This window comes from Abramis brama (genome assembly GCF_963993115.1).
Source record: "Abramis brama genome assembly, chromosome: 2".
Classification (NCBI taxonomy): Eukaryota; Metazoa; Chordata; class Actinopteri; order Cypriniformes; family Leuciscidae; genus Abramis; species Abramis brama.
In genome coordinates this window covers 43,256,182-43,275,727 of record NC_139964.1, presented here as the reverse complement: position 1 = coordinate 43,275,727, position 19,546 = coordinate 43,256,182, and the positions used below count along the sequence as shown (strand labels likewise).

Below are 19,546 nucleotides of genomic sequence, written 5' to 3'. Positions count from 1 at the left end.
ATGAAAACAATGACTATAAAAATATAACTATTAGCAAATATTACAATCTATAATTAACAACAAAATAAATATTTATTATGAATTATGATAAATCACACACATACATACAATGTATTAAAATGATTCATAATTGCTATTTTATTATTGTTGTTAATAATAATTTATATTCACAAAACTAACAAGTAGGAGCTGTAGCTGTAATTAAGTTGGGCTGTAGCTGCGATGTGATCAGAACTAATTACAAAAACAGCAACTAATGTCATATGGAAACTATCACTCAATATGTAATCTGCTTTATCAAAACTGTAACATTTTCAGCAGCATCAGTTTCTGGCACTTTTTTTTTTACATAAGAAAAGTGAATGACCTTTTAATACAATATGATAAATTCAGAAAGAGAAAAATATGTTCTGACCATTTGTAAATTTCGGGTTGACAAGGCTTTTTGTAATTTGTTTCTGTATGCTGAAGACATGCAGTGTTCATGCAGTCCAGTGAATAGTTCATGCCATCTATGATTTTGATCATTTCAGCAGGTTGATTATTAATCTTAATTAATTCTATTAAAGTTTTTAAAAAATGTTACAGTACATTTCAAAAAGAACAATGCATGCTATGATATGTCATGTACGGTGACGATACAAAATCATAATTGTTTCTTTTAAATAAACCAAACGAATAAAACATGTAAAAAAATGATCTAAATGTACTTTTCCTCATAAAAATACAAAAAAACTACAAAATAAAATGAGCTCTCGTATCAAAGTTTCATTCCATCAGAGGGGGTTTCTAAGAACACTTTAGAGATTGAGTTATTTTAGTCGAACATGTGGCATGTTCATAGTCTCATTGCTGTCCGTATTGGGTGAATGTCCATGTGCTAGGTTGTGACTAGCACCAGCCGTAGTGCTTGTCCTAAGCAGCTCCGAGGAGTAGGATACATCAATTGGGGGCTGAGAAAGAAAGTCAAACCCTTGAGTATGTGTCTTTGAGACCTCCAGGTCTCTATCGCTGATGAAAAGATTAGCTTCTCCCCAGCCCGCTACTCCCATCTCAATGCCCCCAGCTGAAGAGTCCTGACTGCTGCTAACACTAGTGGAGAAACTAGCCTGACTAGAATGCATGTCCAGACCCTCTAGAGCGGGCTGCATGAGGTCCTGCACAGAGAGGGACTTCCCCAATCCTCTGTCTTCACTGCATTGGCCTTGAATCGGGACAAGAGGCGAAACTGGAACAAGGGGGTCCATCTCCACCTCTGCATCCATGCTTATATGTCTCCTCCAAGAACTGTCTTCTTTAGCATTTGGTCTGTCTTTTTGCTGAAGCTTGCAACCCATATTAGAGTTAAGTCCAAAGTCTATCCCAACTCCTCTAAAGTAGGATTTGGCGTAGTCGGCGGGGTCTGACCTAGAGGGTCCCATGCTGCGGGCATGGCCTGGTTGTGGAGGAACAGTGGAGAGTTGAAGTTTTGAAGAGGCTGTGGGTGGAAGAGGTGGAGCTGGTTGACCAACGTATGGAAAGTGGCTCACAGAGGAGTGAAAGCTGTTGGCACTGAGGATTTGAGATGGACTGCCTTGTGCTGATGGACACTCCATGGATGGGGTTGAAGGAACCTGGAAGGTTGATGGGTTAAAAGGGGAGGCAGAGGCTGGATTGAGCCCTGGGGAAGATGTTGTGGAGTTGTTCTGGTTGAGGTTGAGTTCATTGGGGGCTAATATTAGTTGGAGAGCCCTGGGATGATTGCCACAGATGGACTGACTGACCTGGGAGGAGCAAGAGAGATCTTTACTGAGGATGGTGCTCTGATAGTCTGATGTCTCCTCCAACCCAAAAGGAGGAAGAGAGGAGAGAGTGAGGGCAGAGGACGAACCCTTCTGCAGAACCTGCCGGTAGATATCCAGCAAAGAGTCCAGCTTAGCTTCAATAGACTGTACCTATAGACATGATATATGGAACACAGAAATATTGTTTGTCAGAAAACATTATGTTTATGTTATGTTTAATACAGTGGTTCTAAACCTTTTGACTCAAAGGCCATATTATCTAGTTCTGTCACAAACTCTTGATGATAGATCGTTATCTGCTAGCTATCACATCAATTACTACATGGCACAAGCCAATTGGTCTGTTGCATCTGCAGCCAATGAGCTTGCTTGCTCAACATTGAAATAGTTTGGTTCTGTGATTGCTTACAGCAATCATAAACCCTCCACCTCCCCCAGTTCCACCTGTGCAGATGTGCTACAGGTAATTTCATATATGCTATTTGTGCAGCAGCAGTATGTCTGTGAATGTATTGCAATAATCAACAACAGCAGCAGCAGCAGCAGCAGCGTCGTAGCAGATCTATTCTGTCAATACCAAATTCCTTAACATTGCCATATCCATTACTATGCTAATCTATTTAGAGAGTTCTCATGATAGAAAGCTGTTTTTTCCTCAAACTTTTTATTGACAGAAACTGGGACTATTGATATATTAAATTAATCATGATTCATTTTGAGATTCTAGAAGTTTAAAGAACTGTATGTTTCTGGATATAAACAATAGTTAGAAGGGAAAAAAAGATTGATCTTGATTTTACATGCTTTTAGCACTTTAATTTAGTTAGGTTATTTTAATATGTTAATAATAATTTATTAGTTTCAATGCTGTTCAGTCATCCTGAGGCTCCCTTGGAATTGTGCTGAGTTCCCTTTTTGGACCCTGGCCCCTTGGTTGGGAACCACTGGTTTAATAGTATTATGTTTATATGACAATCAAAACAAACAGCAAAACATAAGACAATGACATAATAAGAAAACAATAAAAATTTAAGTAAATACAATTCATCACCTTGGAATTATAAGGTTCTATCTGACATTTTTGTCAAAATTTAGTTATTCACATATTCTTTTTATGTGACCACTTATTAACATTATGTGATGTTTTTTTTTTTTTTTTATTTTTTTTTTTTATGTTGTGTACATTTTGGAACCTTTTATTTAGAAAACAAAAAGGTTATATCTACAAAGTTGAATGGAATGCAAAAACTTTGAAGCTCAATATATCAAAACTGCTCAGAATACAAATAGAGCCTTATAATTCCAAGATGGCAATTTTCTGAACAGGATAATTATACTGTATACTGTGAATCATTTCCATTCAAAAACTGTGAATCATAACTTTTATATATTTGTGTGTATTTAGGATACATAAAACACTAACTATAAAAAAAAGCCTTATCACGACTAAGGAGTCAGCCATTTTACTATAAAAATTTTAAAAGTCATTTCTAGCACTATCAATTTCACCCCAGAATGTTCTTAAACACAAATAATCTTTCAAAATAAAAATGAGACTTATTACTTTCAGAAAAAAAGAAAAGTGTGTTGTAAGAGACTTTTTTTCTAAACATCCACAGGGCTAAAACTGCCCATAGTTGAAGCAACAAACTGTCTCATTCTGTCATATTGAAAACCAGTGCATCATTCAAGGATTCAATGAGATGGAATGATTCAATGTACATTGGATTGTGTGATGCATTGTTTAACCAAGTGTCTCTATACTCACATGTCTCTCTACCTTACACACCCTTCCCAACATGCTCACATCTTCCAGAATGTCTCCATCAGATAACAACTTTTCTCTGACCTTCTTATCCACAGGCATCTGGCCCCTACCAAGAATCTGATCCACCCTGAAAGTGAGAGAGAGACATGTGCAGAAAGATACAGGAATGAAATGTGTGAAAAGAAATTAATATTTACATCCCAATAAGTAGACAACTTTTTTTAAACACAAAATGTCAATGGCATCAAGCTGTGACAATGTAAAAATCTTGCCCACAACAAATCCCATGACACTTAACTGCTACTAGTATAGGCTACTACCAGATTCAAGATTTGAATTCATTATGTATCTTGTACACTGAAATATACAGTGAGGAATTAAAAATTATATAGACTCACAGCTCATTTGATTTGTTCATTTAGAGTCTATGAAGAATGTCATAAACTGTAATATCCGGTTTTGGCCACATGGTGGCACTAGTCTCACTTTATTGAAACCTTGATAATTTGACTTCACTATAGGCTTCAGTGAAGAAATATAATGAAAATATACAGATTTAAAGTAAAAAAAAAAAAAAAATTCATAAGAACTATGATGCTTATAAAGACAAAAATGGCTTAAAAAGAGCCACTTGGCACATATTGTCTGCCTTTTTGTTGTAACTGTTTACTTTTAAATGTAGACTGCATCTCATCTCACGGGAAAGCAAAGTGTCAACTTACTGCACACTTCAGAATCTCAGTAGATGCAAATATGTCATTTGAGTATTGTTTGTATGGAAGTAAAATAATGACTAATGTCTCTGAAACAAACAAAAAATGTTGAATTGCACTTCCACACAGTCCACCTAACCAGCAGGTGGTACAAGAGGGTGATGACAAAAACCAAAACAACAGGTAGATTCATTCATTCACAAAAACTGATTTACAGAAATAGAGCAATAAGTCTTTTTCAGATGTAATGTTTGGTCTGCACATCAGCGGCATGGTGAATAACAACATATCTCCTCTGCGGTGGAGAATATTGCTTACATGTGCACGGGGATAAGAGTAATCGTGAAGACTTTTAATTAAACGTAAACGCAGCTTTCGTGTCCTTCTGTATATACTGTATACTGGCCATGATAATCATAACATATACTTACCGCTTGCTCCATTTCTGTAAATACGTTTTTGTGAATGAATGAATGACTCTGCCTGTTGTTTTGGTCTATGTCATCACCCGCTGCGAAATAAAATGGACTGAAAATTGCCTGTCGAATATTATAGGTGGAATTTTTAAACAGACTGACTATTTTGGAAATTAAGTCTGGAAGGAGAATACAGATTCTTACATTTTTAATAATGATATTGTGTAGAACATTTTAATATTAACAAATTAAAAATACAACCCTGCTGAATTTCAGCCCCCAAAAATGCAAGCACTGTTAATGAAACAATTTTTTTTTTATATATAAGTGCAATTCAACATGCTTTTTTGTTTCAAAGACATTAGTCATTATTTTACTTCCATATATTTGCAGGTCGATCAAGAATAGCGAGTATTCAGACGTTCTACACATTTGACATTTTTTTCCATACCGTGTACAGCATTTCAGTGCACATATTTGAGAGCAGGGATTGTTTTGAGTTGAAAATGTTTATAACCATGATGAATAATGGTACATAATGATATGCAATAATGATACATAGCTTCTTAAACGCTCAACATCGCATTGTCTGGCAGAACCTCAGGGCTTCCCCACCACCACCCAGTGACCCATATATGACCAAGGAGAACCACTGCCTCGGGCCATCAGAACACATGTGACATGATGGCATTAATATGAACCAGACATACCAGTGTGAATATGATGTAGAGGTCATAAAAGTGGCCACTAATAAACTCTTTGATTTCACATGATCCTTTAGAAATCATTCTAATATGCTGATCTAAATTCATTCATTGATTTGATTCTCAAGAAACATTTCTTATTATTATCAATGTTGAAAACAGTTGTACTGCTTAATATTTATTTTTTTTTGTGAAAACTGTGATACCATTTCTTTCAGGATTCTGTGATGGAAGAGGAATAGACATATTTTTTAACATTATAAATGTCTTTACTGTCACTTTTTATCAATTTAAAATGCATCCTTGCTGAATAAAAGTATTAATTTCTTGTCAAAATAAATAAATACATTTTCCAGACCCCACATTTTTAAATGTTAGTGTATAGTTTGCATATAAAGAAAAACATGTTCAGACGGTAGTTGGTTTGTCTTACCTTGTTTGCAGACTCTTAATTCGGCAGAGCATGTCTAGGTGACCGGCTGAATATTGCTCTATTACATCCTTCACGTCATATGGGCGTAGAGTTTCCTTAAACTTCTTCTTTGCCACATGGAATTTCATGATCCTGCAGAACCATATGATAATATTATACTTTTATAAAGGAGTATACAGCTCAAAACAAATATGACAGCACAGATATTTTATGTGCCAATAGTGAAATAAAGGATGAATTGATGCACTCTCAGCATCTAAATTATCTAACGGAACAATTCAAAAACTGAAACAATGTCTTGAAACAATTGATTTGCATTTTGGGTTGACTCAGCATGACCACAGCAATGTTTCTGAAAACTAAGGTGACCAAATGACAGCATGGACAAATCAAACACCCTGGGAAAGCCTGAGCTTGGCATCACATAAACGTCAGGGTCCAACCAGGCCCCAGCTGAAAGCTACAGGGTTACCAAAGCACTTCAGCTACAGGCTGGAATATTCAGTCAAGCGGGACACCCTATAGAAGACTGAGAACATTTTTCATTCCTCATAATAAAAGCAAAATAGCTGGAAAAGATGAGCACATCCTGTCAATATAGAAATCAACTTTCCACTGACCCTCACCTACTAGACAAAAGAAAAAGAAAATTGCGTGTTTGATGTGTGAAGTGTGTGGATGACAGTACTCTTTCTTGAAAGTGAAATGAGAGAAATGAGATGATCCGCTGATTCATCTCATGCTCACAGTGACTGTGAGAATAATTAAATAAGACTGACAAGCCGACAATTCATTAAAGGTGATGTGTGCAGTTTTGTGTATTTATGTTAAAATACTTTATCCTATCTCAGCTTAGGCTACAGGTTTTAAATAAAACTTTTGTAGGTTGATTTCCCTGAAAAGTGTAAACTCTGTGGCTTTTTGATGCTGTTAAAACATTGCAATTTTTGAGTTTGCTTGAGCCTGTACCACAAAGCAGGTTTAAGCAGCGAGCCAGGCAATTTTGAGTTTAGTTTGAGCTAATCATGGATTTAAATAGGTTGTACAGGTGGTTGTTGTCATAAAAACAAATGTTGTACAACTCAACTGCTTAACAAGGAGTAAATCAGATATGAATCATCTCTCTTTCCATGTCATTGTTTCTGCTTATTTTAGTTTAGTCTAGTTTAGTCATGAAATCTGCACGTAATCACATAATTACTGCATGGCACAAGCTGACTGGCCCCTGCGACTGAGATTGCATGCTCAACATTTAAATACTCTGGTTCAGTGTTTGCTGTAAGCAGTTATTATTTCAAAACACTAAAAGATGTTGCATGGTCTGCATGGTTGATATTAATATTAAAGGTGCCGTAGATGATTCTCTGCAGAAACATGTTTTGTGTTATGCTGGTTGAAAGTCTCCTCATATCCTGATAGCAATCACTCTGTTAAGCGGACTAAACATATTTTTATAAATATATGTCGTCTGTGGAAGGCGTAGGACCATAAAATGTTTGTTCAATCGTATCGTTCGGTCCGAACGGTCCTATAGCATGTTCCCTGTCAGTCAACGTGTGTTTGCCTACCACTGCACAGGCTGTTCACGCAGACATAAGTCATCAGTGCGTTCACGTATGCTGTGCAGACAGAGCGAGAATGGCAGGCAAGCAGCAACAACCGAACTTTGCTTCTGAACCGACAACAAGTGGCACTGGCAAAGGAGCTACGATCTATATCTTCATTGGAGCCAAGCAGACATCGTGGAAACCATATCATGCAAGAAATATTATTACACACTGAAGTTTTGCTAGCTAAACAAACCGAAAACTTGCTGCATCTAATTCTGTTTTTAAGAATTTGTTTACGCTTGGTATTGTAGGACTGTTACTAACTGTACTATAAAGTTTTCTCACCGGTGAATGACACATGATATTGGTATAGCAGTAACATTGTCTCCAGTCTTCTGGGCTGTGCGCGTTCATGCTTTCAGGAGGCGTGGCTTTGGACGGCGATTTGCAGGGAGGGTGGGACGTACGCTTTTACTGCTATCAGGCTAAAGTAAGCATTTTCACAGATGTCCTACAGCACCTTTAATATTAACCTTCTATAAAGCATTGCATTTTTTTCGTATTTCAGACAAAAGTTTAGTATTTAGGCATATTGATTATTCTGGTGAGGCAAATCACTAATTTCATCAGATCTAGTGGCAAAATTTGGCAACATGAATCCATGTTTTCCATCATTAGCTGTTCGCTGCAACTGTCATAATTTCATGTGCACACACTCATGGACACATACTTAAAATCAAACTCTGATACAATGTATGGAGAACAATGTGGTATGCTTAACCAGGTTAGATTTGTTTTTAGTTTGTCAAATTGAATTGGCACAGAATTAACACAACTGATTGAAAAACATTTATCATGCATCTAGCCTACAGGCCACAAAAAATATTTATAGCTTTGAATTATCTTTGGTTGATACTCTATGCTAAAACTTTTAGTGAATTAATTTCAATAATCACTGATAGCTCATGAAATGCTGAGCTTTAATTGTAATGTCTCAGAGCTCTGAAATATTGCAGCCTGAAGGGAAGTAAAGAATCACTACCTCACTGCTCTGATGACGGTCTTCAGTGCGGACGGCAGGTCCTCAGCCGGCATGTCACAATGACACCCTTTCTCATCAAAACCCTCATCGACACCAACGTTAGCCTCACCTGTTACAAACACAATGAAAATTCCAAAGTCATCAGCACTTAAAGAATAAAGAGTCAGTCAGAAAGGAGAGAGTATCTGAAAGTCATCATCAAATTCAAAGAATTGAGAACAATGGAAGAGTAATAAGCAAGAGAAAGGCAAACATAAAGCATTTTCATACTTTTCGATTTTAAAAAAGGGAAAGAGGATATAATCAAAACAACATCAGAGGGAACAATTAAACATTTGCAAATGAATATAAACTAACAAAGTAGTGCAGTCCAAATGAACTTGAATTTAAATTGATCAATTGTACTTTTACTCAAATACATTTCTAAGAGTATGTACAATTTTAAATCATTCAGAGTGCATATACAATACAGATACACCATGGGAGCTCTAAAGAGGTGATCCCAGGTTCATGCACATTTTTGCACTAAAAGTTATCTATGGCTACACCTATGATGTAAACCAGAGACTAGAAGGAAAATTGGTGTTGGTTGCAGATCCATCTTGCTTTATGCTACATAAAGAATTCACACAAACTGACTCGAGAGGCTGCAATTGATCGGTCTAATAAAAAGAAAGATATTTACAACCATAGGGCATCACAGAGGAAGGAATATACGCTTCTGGCTAAAATATGAAGGTTCCCACTTTGTGCTTAGAGGCAAAAGGATTCTTGACTGTAGAATTCACAGACGTTACCCCACTTATTGGATGCACATGTGTCCCTCACAAGGCCCCCAAAAAGGCCTCTTTATACACGTAATCAAGTCTTTAAACTGTATGTCGGGTTATTGTATATTCAAAATTAAGATTCAAACTACTGATTAAAAAGTAGACATGTGGTAGACATGTAGTTGCAAATTAATGAGAGTTAGCTGACATGTAGTTGCAAAGTTATTTATAGCTACTAGAATGTATGAACTGAACTATTGAAATAACCTAAGTGGATACTTGTAGGCTTTTGTTGTGGGGCCCCTGCTTGTTAAGGCCTTCACGTCTTAGGCCGCAGAGCAACACAGTACAAGACACAAGCATATTAATACAATTGAAGTTAGGTAATAATTCTTCATTAACCATCTGACTAAACTATTCTGATTTTATAATGTATATGACATCAAGTGCCTTGCAGCCTTCCCATTGTGTATAAAGACTTCAGATTACATCTAAATCATACCATGCCTTGATATATGCATTCATTAATGTGTCTGAATTATACATAATACATCATTTACAACAGAAGAGTTGTCTTAACCTCACAGGGGATGTAAACAGAGCCTTAAGCAGTGTAGTCCAATGAGTGGATGGAGTTGTCTAATTCAGTGCATTGTTTTTATTGTTTATCTGCCGTACACTAGATAGTTCCCCTCAGTTAATGAGGAAGGAATTAATCCTATTCAGTCAAAGGCCTTTGGGACCCAGTCAGGATCATTTGAATTTACAATGATCTCAATCAAAGGGACAATTAGTGACAACCAAATATTACGATAATTAATATCATAACCATTACTATCACAATGTCAATAAGCTCTCTAATGTCTCATCATGGTTGACTGTAATTATATTAGTTATCTCCTGAAATTATGAGATTTTTGGTCTAGTCACAGTCTGTCATTTGAACATATTTTCTCAAAAAACAAAACAAATAAACAAACAAAAAAATAATATTTTACAGGTTATGATCAGATTTTAATTTGTATTGTCTTAATTCATCTTGAATTTCATTATGTTTCTACACTACATAGACAGCATAGAATAAAAATTATAGAGCTAAATTTTTTTCAATGCACATAGTGGTTCAATGTAATCCTCCAATCAGAATTTGCTTCACCTTCAGGGGTAGACCGTGATTGGCTCTTGAGACGGAGAGAGGGTCTGAATCGGGTGCGGTCATTAAAACTCCAGCTCTTCTGGACCTTGGCAGGACTCGATCCATCAGTGCAGATCTCAGCTCCGGGCGAACGTCTGTCTGTAACGGACGTCTGCCTGCTTTTAATGCTCTGTCCACGGGGGCTTGCCATTCTTACTCGGTCCTTAAAACTCAGTTTCTGACTAAAAAGGGGGGAAATTGAGAGAATGAGAGAGTGAAAGAAAGAACAGCACTTTCCTTCCAGCCATGAGCCATGGCAATGGCCATTAAAGAGCAGTATGAAGTAGAAAAAGTGCAGAGGCCAAGCCATTTATTAGATCTGCACTGCTTGCTTAGACTCCCATAGTATTAGAAATGCAGTCAAATAAACTCTTAACAATCATTATGAAAGGCCCCTTCAGATATGATATGCCAAGACAATATGTAATGTAAGATGAAAGACTCTAGAGAAACGCCAAGGACAGAGGGATAAAAATCCTTCAGAAGTAATAATGTTCCATAAAATAAGATATAGATCTGTCTGTCTATCTATCAATAATGTGATGGAAAAAGTGCTCACTGCTCACACAGAGGTCACTTTCTACCCAAGCAGCTTTTTGTTGTTCAACAGAGTGAAATTACGTAACCAACTTGATTTCAAAACATGAAATTTTATAGAGAAACTACAAATGTGATCACACGTCTAGTCTTTTGGTCTCTGACTTTCGGTTGGTCTTTCTGTTTAATAAGTATCTACTTTGGTTTTTACAAAAGGTTGTTTTATCTTTAGTTCTATTATCTAAAAAAATTACTAGTTCGCTCATTATAGGTCAGACAGCTGAACATAACTAAAGAAAAGAGCAGCGGCCACTCAAAAATGCAGCACTGCAGTGAGTCATCCACTTCTGTTCAATAATGTCACATTAGCAACTATGCTAATTATGGTATCATTGTCTCTTGGTCATTGATGAGATATACCACATCTAAAACTCCAATTTTTTTATTGGATCAACTATCATAAATGAGTGGATGGATGGTTGTTTCACACAAAAAACTGGTTAGAACCCACAGAAGTATCATATCCAAACACCTCTTTGAAATCTGTTGTTCACACTGGATGAATTTCATGCATTTGTTCTGTACTTAATAAATTCATAATGATGTGGAAATGATTTTGTCTGGCCTTGTTCATACTGGAAATACTATTATGGCACAATCTGAAGTTCTATCTTAGTAATTATGCAAATGACACCACTAGCTCTTTCTGTTATCTGGACTGATGACACTATGTCTTAGTAGCTGGCGTATAATGCAGTCCTCCAAACAGTCTGACTTGACTTTCTCATCTCCTTTATTTTCTCTCTCTAATTGAAGCCAAACCCCCCGTAAACACATTTGTCTGGTAAGTGACAAAACATGAAAGCATGAAAACATCTCAATTCATTGCTATTTCATATTCCATCTGCCCAATGTATGTGCCTGATGAAAAATAGAATGCACTTAATAACAGATTGCAGTAAACAGACATCAGAGGGAAATACTGATCAAATGTGGCAGCCTGTTTACACCTCAGAATAAAATGTAGAAAATTAATTTCGAAATTAAGTTTCATATAATAAATAATGTCACAATTGTGAGACATAAATTTGCAATTTTGTAAAAATAAAACAACATTGTGAGTAGCAATTACAAGAAAGTCATAATTGAGATATAACTGTATAAAGTCAAATTGCAAGATTTGAATTTACATTATGATAAAAAGTCATGATTATGAGGAATAAAGTTGCAATCATGATATTATATATAAATATATAGTCATATTGCCAATTATGAAGTCACATTTTGAGATATAAAGACACAGTTAGAAGATATGAACTCTAATGATTACTAGAATGGTCTGAATTACAAGAAATAAAGGCCCATTTTTGGGATATAAAGTCACAGTGTGATTTTTTTTATGGTCAAATGAGGTATTACACTAGTATAACAACAGCAATTTTCAAAAGTCTGTGTCAATTGTAATTTATTTCTAGTATATATATATGAAATAACACAAACCTTGTAGATGACTCTCCTTGATCCTTTCTGTGGGTGTCAAAAGGTGATGTAGAAAGAGAAATATTTAAATGTGAGATGTTAAATGAATCTACAGTAAACAGTCTTGTTATAAACTGCACATGCCATAAATTCAGATTCATCCAGTTTATCATAAAATATTTCATGCATACTAATGCACCAAAAGCAACAGCCAGTTTAAAACATAATGCATATACATGCGAATCAAAACATGCAGAGTATTGCAAGGAATTCAGAAGCTCAAGCAAATAAATCTGCCATATGTATTTGGAGCCCTTCTGAATATCTAGTTTATTCTTTGTGTGTTTAAAGTAATGCTTTCAGCAGGTCTAGTTACATTTCATGGTCAAGGCAAAGGCAATCAAACCTTTTTCTCAATCAGGTAGTCAATTTGACTGCTGCTAATACTATTTACCAAGATGGACAACTACTGCATATTCACGTTATCCATGAATGTGCCATTATAAAACAGAATGTGGGCATAAATCCAAAATGGAGATAAACATTACTGTCCATTTGCTTATTTTTTTCCCTTTCACCTTGAGAGAAAGACTGCAATCAGGTGATTTTATGGACAGCTAGACCTACAATAGAACCTGGTCTACAATGATTCTTTTGGGTGGCAATGAATGTATCAGACAAATGCGAAATGGACATAAAAACTGACATATGTAGTTTTTTGAATGTTGAAATGAAGAGGATGTGAAAAGAAAAATGGACTGTGTGGGAGACAGGCACAATAAAGTTACACGGGGAAATTTAACAACTAAATAGAGGGAAAGAGGAAAGTATTCCTTTATGAAAAAAATGAATGAACCAAGGGAACAGAGATGATATAGAATAGCACCTGCCAGGGGGTTTGTACGTACTTTGTAGGACTGCAGGTATGCAACGCCTTCAAATGAGGTTTCCAGGTAGCAACAGAAACCGAGTTCTCATCAGCCGCATAGCTACGCCACACACACTACATGCAAAAATATATAAAACCAAAAGAACAAGGGATAAAGAAAAAAGGGAAAAGAGAAGAAGAACAAGCCCATAGAAGAGAAAGGGAAGAAAAAAGAAAAAAAAAAGGGAAAAAGCAGATTAGTAAAAAAACTACACAGGTTTTTTTTCGGTCAGAGCAGGCACCCATACATGCCTCGGGACAGGGATTGTAGACTCATAGTGACGCCAAGTGGCCTCAAGGTAAGGACGACTACCATCGGTGGAGTAATATCGCCACGCAGCCTTATTCAGGGTTAGGGAGAGTAAAACATAGTGAGCAGAAACACAATGGGCGCACGCGCACGCACGCACGCACGCACGCACACACACACGGAGAGAGAGAAGGGAAGTTCCTCCAATATATTTTGCAACAAATTCAGGAGATTTGTACAACTCTTAATTGCTGGTATTAAAACCACATTTAAACCACATTAAAACTAGCGAAACACTGGTCCAAACAAATAAAAGTCTATTTGCTGTGAACTAAACCTAACTATTTGTCTGTTAGGTAAAACAATTCCCAGTCTCAGACATTTCATAAAAGATTTATCAGGCAACAAAACCACTGGGGTGCATTCAGACACAAATCATAGTAACAGTACATAAAAAAAGATATGGTACCATTAGTGCAAACAGCACTCTACTTAGCAGTGGTTCTCAAAGTGGGGGGCGTGGGGGGGGGACAGTTGTTGCAACAGCGTTCAAGGGCATTCAAGATTTTTTTTTTAGGTTTAAAGGGGGGCGCGACCAAAAAAAATTGAGAACCACTGACTTAGAGGAATGACATTTTCCATCAAATTCTCTGTCATAAAAATGACACTATAAACCAAATTCTACTGTACAAGATTGTGTAATATCACCAAATGTGAAGACAGATTCATGGCTCTTGTATCTAACCTGTATAAGGCAGGCTGCAGGGTTCCTTCTCTTCTCAAAGTGCTTCTGTCTGTGCTGTTCTTGAACCTTTAGGGCAAAACCTGAACCCAAAATGCCCTGCAATGCAAGTGAAGTAGAACCATGTCAGTAATACTATAGGTTAGAATTAGACAATAGGACTACAGTAAACTTCTCAGGTTACATACAGTATGTATGCAGGTGACGTAGTGCAAGCGTGTCAACGAGACCATAAATAGAAGCCTGAAAGGCACGTCACCAGATTCTAATTTTCTGAGGGAAGACGTTTTCAGGCATTGCGTGAAGTATGGTAAAGCGACGCAGTGTCACGTTCCCCTCTCAGGGAACTGGATTACATACATAACCTAAAAAGTTCCCTTTAGAGTAAACCTCAATGCTACGTCATGGTATTGACTCTCTGGGAACATTAATACCCATGTCACTATAATGAAAAATGCCTGACCAATAAGGTTGTGAAGTATGCACAGGGAACAGATTACAGTGTAGTCAAAGCCTGGGTTCAATCCAATTCAACATTAATAATATCCATGAATGTGTGGAAAGGGCCAGCCTGCTACAACACAAACATTAAAAGGTATAAAAAATTAACCCCAAGAGACGCACACTCATTTTAGGCGATACCCAGGGACAAAGCCTGTTGTGCGCCCCCCAGGCAAACTAAAACTGTACGACCTAAGGGGCACATTCTTAGAATACCTTTCCAAGAAGTTAGTGCCTAGTGCTCTAGTGCCTAGAGGCGAAGCATACCGCACACCTAATATGCCTGTATATGAACTGAACTTGATTATAAAGGCATCCTCAGTAAATAGCTGTAAAGTCGAAGGCTGGACAATTCTTAGCCAATAAGGTTGTGAAGTACAAGTAAGCAAGCACAAGCCTATTAGCCTCTGGAAGGTTCTCTGAAGAATCTTTCTGTTTAAATCCATTGTCCAAAAAGATTTCATGCTGCCAAATATGGTGAGAGAGGAATCAATTTCTTAATTTCTGTTTGAAAAAAGGGGGGTCAATTGTTTGGGGTCCTGAAACATCAAGCTGGTAGGAAACCCGTGAAAAGTCGTTGAAAAAATGGCTTTGAAGAGAAGGCGGGCGCCACACTTTGGTAGCTGTGCCAGAGACTACCGTTCCTCAAAACACCAGAGGTGGCGGGGTAAGGGGAGTAGTCCCCATAGGGCTTCGAGGAAGAGACGTGGTATGGTGCAACAGTCTCTTCCCAAGGGGGCATACCCTGGATGTAACAAACATCAGGGCTTCTTTTTTAACCACCCTAGAGACGATGACAGTCTTCAAAACTGTCCTCACCCTGGATGGCTGTGTGCGACACCCGGGCAGGTACGAATAAGATTTCATTGTGTGGATCAGGCTGGAAACCAAGAAGGAAATTAGGAATTGTATCAATTACGCAAATTATTTACAATGTGGTTCTTTATTAGTGTTGTATCCTGAGAAGTGACAAGATGCACAAACACTGAATTAATACTTTAAGCAGTGTAAGGGAACAAGGTATGAGAAAATGTGTGCAAAGTTTACCGCAGGCAGAGTAAAGAAGGAGATCCCAAGCAGGGCAAAACCAGCAGACAGCATTCGTCCAGTCCAGGTTTTAGGAGTCTTATCTCCATATCCAATAGTAGTGAGGGTGATCTAATTAATAAAAAAATAAAATAAAAAAATCCTTTAAAAATTCATGCTTGTTTTTAATCTTAACCTACCATTAATTAATTACCTAAAAGACAATATGGTTGACATCAACCATGTTTATCCATTCTGCAGGTGAGATGGTATTTAATATAGTTTGGGTAATTTTTCTTTTTACCTTGTGTAATTTTGTTAATGGTTTTTGAGGATGATGGCATGTCAAGCAACTTGTCCATGCTCATTTGGCTAGCTTCTACCGAGTGACAGATGTAATTTGAGGTCAGATTAGCATAAATCTTGATTGACATTGACCTCAACAACAAAGGATATGAGATGCATTTTTGCCTCTTTTAAAAAGTCAGAAAGTCTATTTAAGTAGCTACTCAAACTATGCACAATGACCAGGTAAATTGTATTATTTGCATTGAACATTGTGCACCCCCCCCCCCCCCCCCAATAAACCATAATACTAAATGATTATCTATACCATAGTACTAAATGATTATCTATACTGTATATCTGTATGGGTTTATCTCTTCACTTATGCATATATGTGGCCTTTGTCTTTTCCTTTTGGGTTGAAACAAATCTGAATGAAACCTGAAGTCTTTTCTATGAAGCGTCAAGGGCTTTCAAGCGAGACCAGAGATGGCATTTGTCATTTTGTCCCATCATTACTTTCTATCTCCATGGAAATGGAATCTAATGGGCCTCCGTATAACCTTTATGGAAAAGGTTTCAATACCCCAAACATGGTGGAAGGCAATGAACAAAAGGCTGAAAAAGGGTGAGCCTGAAATTAGAACTGAAATTTGATGTCAATGATCATATTAAACTGAAACTAGCACATCTTGCAATTTTCTAGTAATGTTAACCATTAGCTAGAGCCGGAAAAAATTACCCAGGAATAATGCATCAGAAGACGCGTTTCCATTACAGATTTGCGATTTTTTCCTCTCGCAATAAGTACAATCATTACAAAAACCATGGTAACGGACGTTGGTAGGTTTATGTACTATATCCCAGCCACTGCACTGGCCATTATTATTAATGGAAGGAGACGTATGTGTGTTTTCCAAGCATTAATGGTAAGGAACGACCCTTATACTGTGAGCGGCACATATGAGGTGTTTCTGGGTGTTTCTCCCTCATTTCTGCTTCGAGGTCTTGATTGTGGCATTTCTTTGAGGTTTAGAATCCAGTATTCCTGTAATTCTTTTGTCTCGTATGAATTTAATAAAGAACTCTGTCTCGTATTCTGTCCAAACACACCACGTCATCTACGTCAGGTGACCTGTAAATGCGCAAAAACTGTTTCCACTTTTTTGCGATAAATGGGAGTTTTTGCGAAATTGACGTGTTTCCATTGCGCGTATTTTCAATTCGCAATTTTAATTTGCGCATTTTGAAGGGTAATGAAAACGCGGCTTCTCAGAGGTGCTAGAACAGGTGCATGTCTAGCACCTCATCAGATATAAATAACTTGTTTTGTGAAGCTCATTATAGGTCAGAATATTATTTGTTATGACTCAAGAGAGAATATACCATTGTGCAGAGATGTGGGGAGTGGAGACTCACCGTGCCCCACCACAATGCATCAGCATATGTGGCAAAGTCTTTATTAAACTCCTTTTCCACCAGATAAACCAGGAAAGAGGAAAAGATGAGCACAAGGAACCCGATGTACCAGGCAGTGACCAATTCCTATTAGAAGGAGAAGCAGATACTGAGGACATTTAGAGGATATCTGCACAGCAGGAAAATATTTACAAAAGAACAAAAAGTACTTTTTGATATGGCTATGAATACACAGGATACACAGGAGTTTTTGCTGTTAAACAATGTGTGATTTTAAATTTTTCCAAGCTCTTTATAACCAAGATAATTAAGCAAATAATTCTGGATGATGACTTGTCAATAAACTTACCTTGCTGTGTGCATAAACTACAGATCCCAGAAGCTTCCAAGTTCCTCCACGGCGGTCCATGCGTACCATTCGCAGGATCTGTAAAAACCTTAAGCTTCGCAGTGCAGATGTTGCAAAAATGTTGCTTTGACTCCCCGCCGAAACCACAGCAACAGATGCAATCAGCACTATAATGTCTGATGGTTAGAGAAGAGAACAGAAAACAAAGTTTACATGAGTAGCAAGTGTCCTAACATGATCGCAGAAGATCACAGAAGATGTCATTCACCATTTGTGTACAGTTGAGCTTTAACTGTACAGTATGTAAAATTCTAAAATAATTATTTCTTGTTACACTGTCCTCAGGACAATTTGATTTTGAGTGGCCATTATCACAAAATAAATCCCTACAGGATGATCAGGCCCATCAATAATATTTTTAAGGAAACTTACAGTACAGAGCCACACTTTCTCCTTCTCAAGATAAATGTTAAAAGTTTTAAAATGTGAGGCTATTAAAGAAAAAAATGCATTTAACCTGCATCATTTCATTTGACTTTTTTGGTTCAATCTGTGAAAACGGCGACTTCTTAGGAGACCTTGTAATAATTATGCTGAAAAGCAAAAAAACAAAAAGCATCCATTAATTAATAGATCTCAACCTTTTTGACTTGAAGGCCACCAATTTTATTTTCTCCAGAATGTCTGCTGTAATCATGGCAAATTCAAAATTGGAAAAAAACCTGAAAATTTGTCAATGACCTTTAATTCAGGTAAATGAGAATGACATCTCATCAGCTCAGACTAGACACTTTACTTCTCATTAATTAATTGGAAAGATTTCCAAATTTTTGCTAACTAACAATTTTTGCACACTTTTTTCTGCAAGTGTATCTTCCCCATATTCTGTGGAAAAAGGGGGCTAAGGGAGGTGGAAAGAGGGAGAAAGAGACAGAAAGAAAAGAAGGACACGGGAAGTTCACACAGAAACCACATCCACTTGGAGACGTGACATCAAACCCTCAAAGAACACAAACAACTCAAAAGCACTCAACTGCAATAATATTTTCTTTCTCTTTCTAACCCCCCCTCTAATTTCTTATATTCTTTGTAGTCAATGTACTCAAACTTTCCAGCAAATGGGCCTTCAAGCTCCCTCACTCATCTGCTCTTTGCTGTAGTCTGTCGTTCTAAGTCAAATGTGTTCTTAAAGTCTTCAGGGAGCCTCGAGCTGGGAGGGAAAATGCTTATTTAGGGGTGTAGAAGTGCACTATATGTATACATTATGACGCCTTTATCCAGCTGGATGAAGTAAAAAGATGACTCATGAACTCAAGTCCTTCACATGAAAGAGAGCACTATCCTCCAGAATCAGGCCTGGTGAAAAGTGATTTTCTTCCGCTGTCTTATAAAGAAAATTTTAAACTGTCCACGCAATGCTCGAGCCATGCATGTACAAAAATGTAAAAAAAAAAATGCTCGAGCCCCTGCTCCTTTAATCACTAATAGTAAAGTGCCCTTTCTCTCATTTTGCGGTGCGTAACTTGAACCGGAACGTGATTTGAACCGAGGAGGGCGCCACTGCAATGCAGTATAATAGGTTCATATTTTTGGCTTAAACTGAATGACAGAATATATTTACAGTAATTTGACAGGTTTATGCCAGCAAAGGAAAT

At 37.2% G+C, this 19,546-nt stretch overlaps 1 protein-coding gene across 1 annotated transcript in view; it reads right to left on the bottom strand.

Moving 5' to 3' along the window:
- Window positions 1-40: 40 nt before the first annotated feature.
- The window catches only part of kcnq5b (potassium voltage-gated channel, KQT-like subfamily, member 5b), a 112,005-nt gene continuing 92,499 nt past the window's right edge, over window positions 41-19,546 (bottom strand). The window contains exons 4-14 of the mRNA XM_084098154.1: window positions 17,892-18,067; window positions 17,543-17,668; window positions 15,860-15,970; window positions 14,315-14,410; window positions 13,300-13,394; window positions 12,413-12,439; window positions 10,337-10,557; window positions 8,411-8,519; window positions 5,819-5,950; window positions 3,553-3,679; window positions 41-1,934 (exon numbers count right to left, since the gene is read on the bottom strand). Of these exons, the coding sequence (XP_083954280.1) occupies window positions 813-1,934; window positions 3,553-3,679; window positions 5,819-5,950; window positions 8,411-8,519; window positions 10,337-10,557; window positions 12,413-12,439; window positions 13,300-13,394; window positions 14,315-14,410; window positions 15,860-15,970; window positions 17,543-17,668; window positions 17,892-18,067 (2,342 nt within the window). The 3' untranslated portion in view covers window positions 41-812. The remainder of the gene's footprint in view (window positions 1,935-3,552; window positions 3,680-5,818; window positions 5,951-8,410; window positions 8,520-10,336; window positions 10,558-12,412; window positions 12,440-13,299; window positions 13,395-14,314; window positions 14,411-15,859; window positions 15,971-17,542; window positions 17,669-17,891; window positions 18,068-19,546) is intronic.